This window comes from Morus notabilis, unplaced genomic scaffold, assembly GCF_000414095.1.
Source record: "Morus notabilis unplaced genomic scaffold, ASM41409v2 Scaffold4697, whole genome shotgun sequence".
NCBI classification, from domain to species: Eukaryota; Viridiplantae; Streptophyta; class Magnoliopsida; order Rosales; family Moraceae; genus Morus; species Morus notabilis.
This window is the reverse complement of record NW_010356665.1, coordinates 4,688-10,126: the sequence shown is the minus strand read 5'-3', so window position 1 is coordinate 10,126 and position 5,439 is coordinate 4,688. Positions and strand designations below refer to the sequence as shown.

The 5,439-nt window shown below is 33.5% G+C and overlaps 1 protein-coding gene across 1 annotated transcript; it reads left to right on the top strand.

Annotated features, from left to right (window-relative positions):
• The first annotated feature begins 237 nt into the window (after positions 1-237).
• LOC21384287 (cyclic dof factor 2) lies at positions 238-2,952 on the top strand. Its single transcript, XM_024168689.1, has 2 exons — positions 238-414; positions 1,327-2,952. Exons 1-2 carry the CDS (start codon positions 289-291, stop codon positions 2,629-2,631), a joined length of 1,431 nt encoding a protein of 476 aa, XP_024024457.1. The 5' UTR covers positions 238-288; the 3' UTR covers positions 2,632-2,952.
• Positions 2,953-5,439: the final 2,487 nt, after the last annotated feature.

Here is a 5,439-nt window from a genome sequence, read left to right as displayed (position 1 = left end):
TTCTAAACTCAAATTGGTAAAATAAACGGGGCTTAATTATTAGTCTCAAGATTATTTTTGTTTAATTTAACGCCCGTTAACCACTAAAATCAATTACTACTCTTTCGGAAACTCGGACTTAAATGGCAAAGGAAAACAAATTGGGGACAAAATAAAAATTACGAAAAATATGCGAGGTGCAAGTATAAAAGCCTAAAAAAAAAAAAAACATTTGTGGTCTTGCTGGTGGGTGGTAGTAGTGGGTCAAAGTGGGTCTTTTGTCCAAACCAGAGATAGAGAGGCAGCCAAATGTCCCACCCTCACCTTAGAGATCCGGCCATTAAGCTCTTCGGCCGGAATATTCCCTTGCCGGCCTCCAATAGTCCGCCGGATTCCGGTTCCGACTCTCTTATTCCGGTGGCTCCCCAATTCACGGTTAGCTCAATTTACTATCCCAACCTCCTAATTGTGCTTCTTTTTTTTTTTTGCTTTATTTTTACTTAGATTGAAAGATTTCATTTTTACGTTGTTTCTTTCTCTTTTTGTGTAGATGTAAGAATTTGTATTTTATTTGCAAGTGATTTTGCCATCTTTTTTGTTGCAGAAGTTAAGTTCAATGCTTTCGTTGTAATTGTAGTTGCTTATCAGACTAAAAATTAACATGACATTTCAAAAAAAAAAAAAAAAAAGGGGGAAATTTTTAAATTTTTCTTTTTTTTTCTTTTTTTTTTTTTTTTTTAATCCATGATACTTTGATTCAAGAACCAAGCCAAAAGTGTAGTAAAATATTGGGCGCACAAAAACAACAATAAGTACCAACAAAAAGTCGATTATTCAAAAGCTACTGGCTTTATTTCAACACCCTAATTTTGAGCCGCTAATTATGAGTTTATACTGCTTACTTTAGACCTGCAATAATTGTATGTGATCATGTTTGTAGAGCTTGAACACAAATTTTACAGGACGTAGTTTTTAAATTGTGTAAGAAATTTTCGACTGGTTATTGTAGAGAATAGTGGGCAAATTGGAGAATCTTAGATTGCAATCAAAGCTCAGTAAAGTGAGAAACACGATTATCAATCAAAGCCTACTAAGTGAGAAATATGATTAGCTTCTGCCTATGTTGTGTTTATCATGTAAGGCGGAACATGGATTTGGTGATAGTTAGCCTTTTATAAAGTTAATGAGGGGACATGGGGCTTGATATTGTTATCTCTGGCACATTATTTGCTTAAGGTGCTTGAACTGCCATCTTTGTAAGCTAGACGCTTAATCAAATAGTTTAAGATTAAAGCTGATTTAAAGTAGATTTGTATCTAATGAAACAAGTGAATTTTAACTTTCCAGGATGAATGTAGAGATGAAACTAAAGAAGAAATGGAGGATAGTGTCGAAAAGTCTTGTGAGCAGGATATTTTATCCGAATTCGATGGGAAACAGTTCAGTCACCAAAATCCTGGCCAAGAGAATGAGGCTGCTGTAGTAGATCATAACAGTGAAGAAGACCAAGGTGCTGAAACCGATAAAACTAGAAAGGAGAAGGCCCTTAAAAAGCCAGACAAGGTTCTTCCTTGTCCTCGCTGCAACAGCATGGAAACAAAGTTTTGCTATTTCAATAATTACAATGTTAATCAGCCTAGGCACTTCTGCAAGAATTGCCATAGATATTGGACTGCCGGTGGCACAATTAGAAATGTTCCTGTCGGGGCTGGGCGACGTAGGAATAAGCATTCATCTTCCCAGTATCATCAGGGAGCAACAAACTCTGATGCAACAGCAGTCACCCAGGGAGGCACCAATGGCGGTGACAGCCAGTCTCTGTCATGCCTTCCTGCCTCTCCTAGAATCGTCAGTGGGAACCAGGAAATGGTAAAATTAGTATCAGATACTCCTCTGTATGAATCTATGGAAACTAAGCTTAACCTCAGAGACCAAAAGAGAACAAATACTTGGTCTGCAGCTTATGGAGATGGTTGTGAGGAGCCGTCATCATCCAGCTGTTCCATGGCAACCACTACTTCACAGGATAATGGATATCTGGGAAAAGATGACAGCAGTGCTGTGCATACGAATCCAACACCGTGCTATCCTGTAACTGTTCCTCACTGGGCATACCCTTGGAACCCAGGTTGGAGCATTATGATGGTTGGGGCTAATAGCAGCAATCCAGGTCCTTCCGTTATGAGTTCTATGCCTGCGATGACAGCTCCTGGCTTCTGTGCACCGAACATCCCTTTTCCGTTTGTCCCTGCCCCATATTGGGGCTGCGTACCAAGCTGGGATTCCAGAAAATGGATTTCGCCAGTTTCACCTTCATCTTCCACTAGCAACAGTGGTTGTTCGGGTAGTGGCTCGCCAACCTTGGGAAAACATTCAAGAGATACGAATATGCAGGCAGAAGAAAAGACAGAGCAGTGCCTTTGGGTACCCAAGACATTGAGAATTGATGACCCAGATGAGGCTGCAAAGAGTTCTATATGGTCTACCTTGGGTATTGAGCCAGATACGAATCAGCCTGTTGGGAGAGGTGGTATTTTCAAGGCTTTCAAACCCAAATCAGATGCTAAATCAGATGCAAAAGACGATGATCACGTTTTGCAGTCAAACCCAGCAGCTCTTTCTCGCTCTCGTTCTTTTCAGGAGAGCACATAAGAGTTCCGGTCTGAAATGGAGGTTACATTTATGTTGTTTGTCTGCCTGGTCTGGCGGTTTAGCTATCGAATGAATGCACAGAAATTCTCTTTTGCAGCTCCTACACGATCTTACTGCAGTTTTGAAGGCGATATGATAAAAACTAGTTGGAAGAACTATCTGATTTTTTTGCTAACTCGTAAATAAAGGTATGCAACATTGCTGCTAAAGAGCGCGAGCTGTACTGTAATTGTGTTTGAGAATTTGAGTTGTTGAAGAACGGAAAAGTTTATTCACTCTGGGAAAAAAAAAGGTTGAAGAATGGAACATATTACACGGAAAGTAGGTACAACTCATTACGTAATATGTGTTTCAAGTTGATTCAATGAGCATTCAGAGCTTTGCAAAAGAAACAAACATGACTGTATACGAAGAGTTATTTCTGTTCATCAAGTCTGAAACTGAATTAGCTCAACGCTTTAAATGTGAAATTTTTTTTTTTTTTTTTTTTTTTTCCTTTGTTTGATTGATGTTGATGGCGGCTCTTGATCACTTTGGCCTAGTTGATTTTTTTTTTCTTTTTTAAGTGCATAGCACATATTTTTCCTGGAATGGCCATACTTGACCGGAGTTATGTACGAGGCTTTGATTTCTTGCAAGATTACATTCGCCCGATTCCAACGGGCAGAAAAAGCAAGAAATTATCGTGCTCTACGCAAGGCTAAAAAAAAAAAATATTAAGTTCTACTTTTCGATGTTCACCATGCAATGCAACCATGGATAGGAAACCAAAACTATCTGCTACTTTTGCGGGAATCCTGTCATACACAGTATGAATATTGTCTATCAGGAGCTACGGAGTTCTATGAAAATCATTATAGACTTTGGCTTCGTTCATTTCACTGATTCGAGTTTTCAGTTCTAAGTTTCTACAGTAAAAAACTCTTAGAAAATGTCACATCTAATTTTTTTTACTACAGTGAAAAATTCTCACAAAATATCACATCTTAATTCGAATTAAAAACTCGAATCTGTAAAGTGAACGACGCTTTTGTCCAGTAACAACCAGCAAAAGTGATAAAAACATCTTACTCAAATGCTCCTCAATGGACCGGCTTCTATGCGGTAGAATGTAATGAAAAACACAAACACTATGCAATAATAGAGATATATATAAGCACTGTTTTTTATTTTTATTTTTATTTTTTATACAAGCCGTAATTAAACCTGCAACCTCCTTCAAAATCCCACACCACCCGTATTCTCGGTGCCACTAGACTGAGAGGTCTTAAACATATATATACACTATCAAAAACACAATTTCGGTCAGGCACTTTTTTTTTTTCCTCAGGTTTACCTTTGGTCTTTCCGGAAGAGGGATGAGTCCTATCTTAGAGGATGTTTGGTTGGAGGATTCAAATCATAATTTAAATTATGGTTTATAGTTCGCTACAGTATTTTCTCTCACAAAAAATACACGTAAATTAAAAATAATTTTAATTTATGAACCAAACGTCTTTTAATCTTTGATTGAAATAGTAGATCGCTCGGCACTTTGTTTTTTTTTTTAATATTAGTATTATATACTTCCAGCAAATGAAATAACCGAACTGGAGATACGAGTTAATAGTTATTCTTTAGGTTATAGCTTATCTAAGATGCAATAACTTATTATAAAAATATTGTATACGAAATCCCTGAAATATTCTGTTTTGTTTCTGAGAAAAGGCTGATCCGATTACAAATATTGACAGGCTAATAAAATGTTCTCTGATAATAAAAGATTTCTCCTAGTCCTCATCTCAAAAAAAAAAAAAAAAAAAAAATCCCTTTTCTACATCAGAGCACCAACTAAATTAAAGGGTTTTTTCTTATTATTTTTTATAGTACTAAACAAAATATTTCAAGGATAATACTAATTTTTGTTTTTAGCAATTATAATAATTACCAACGATCACGATTGTTCTAATATGATTACTTGACTTAAACCGTTCATTTATTAAATTCGTTCTTTGATTAATGTAATGTAATAAAAAAATTAATCCAAATACAAATTTACAATTAACAAAACAGAATCCTAATAAAATATATTGGGCCTATTTGGTAATATTTTTAAAATGGTTTTGTTTTCGATACAAAAATGAAAATAAGATTGTTTTGAAAATCATTCTGAAACTGATTTTGAAATTACGTTTAGTGGTCTTTCAGGAGATTGATTTGAATATGATAAAAAAGTGAAATTGTGTTTGGTTATATTTATATTTGTTTTGAGTACATGTAATTAATAATCTTAAATTAATATATTAAGTAATTAATAATTAATAATTATTTAACAAATAAAAATTAATATATTAATAATATAATAATAATGGATAAATTATCATCAATGAGTACATTAGTAATTAAACTATATATATAATAAATTAATATGCTTAATAATTAAAAATAGTAATTAGTAATTAATCATAAGTAATTACTAAGTTAGTAATGGACTCATATTTATTAGATTATAAGTAATTAATTAGTGTATTAAGAAAAGTAATTAGTATATATATATAATTTATTAATATTCTGTTACTACTTAAATAATTAATTTTTAGTTATATAATTAAATAATTAGTTAATTAATTACTAGTGTTCATTTAATAATCTATTATTTGATATATCACGTGATCATTTTTTGGTAATTATTCTTTTTATAATGATTAATTACTAATTATTAATTATTAATTATTATTGATTAGTATATTATATATTGATAATTATAATTTAATATTAATTGATTAATTGATTAATTACTATTTATTTTTTATTTACCAACTATTTACT

Bases quoted from the DNA above. Each gene is read 5' to 3' on its own strand.
- LOC21384287 (XM_024168689.1), top strand. From the start codon at position 289: ATGTCCCACCCTCACCTTAGAGATCCGGCCATTAAGCTCTTCGGCCGG. The intron at 415-1,326 runs GTTAGCTCAATT...TTAACTTTCCAG, and splicing joins CGGTGGCTCCCCAATTCACG to GATGAATGTAGAGATGAAAC.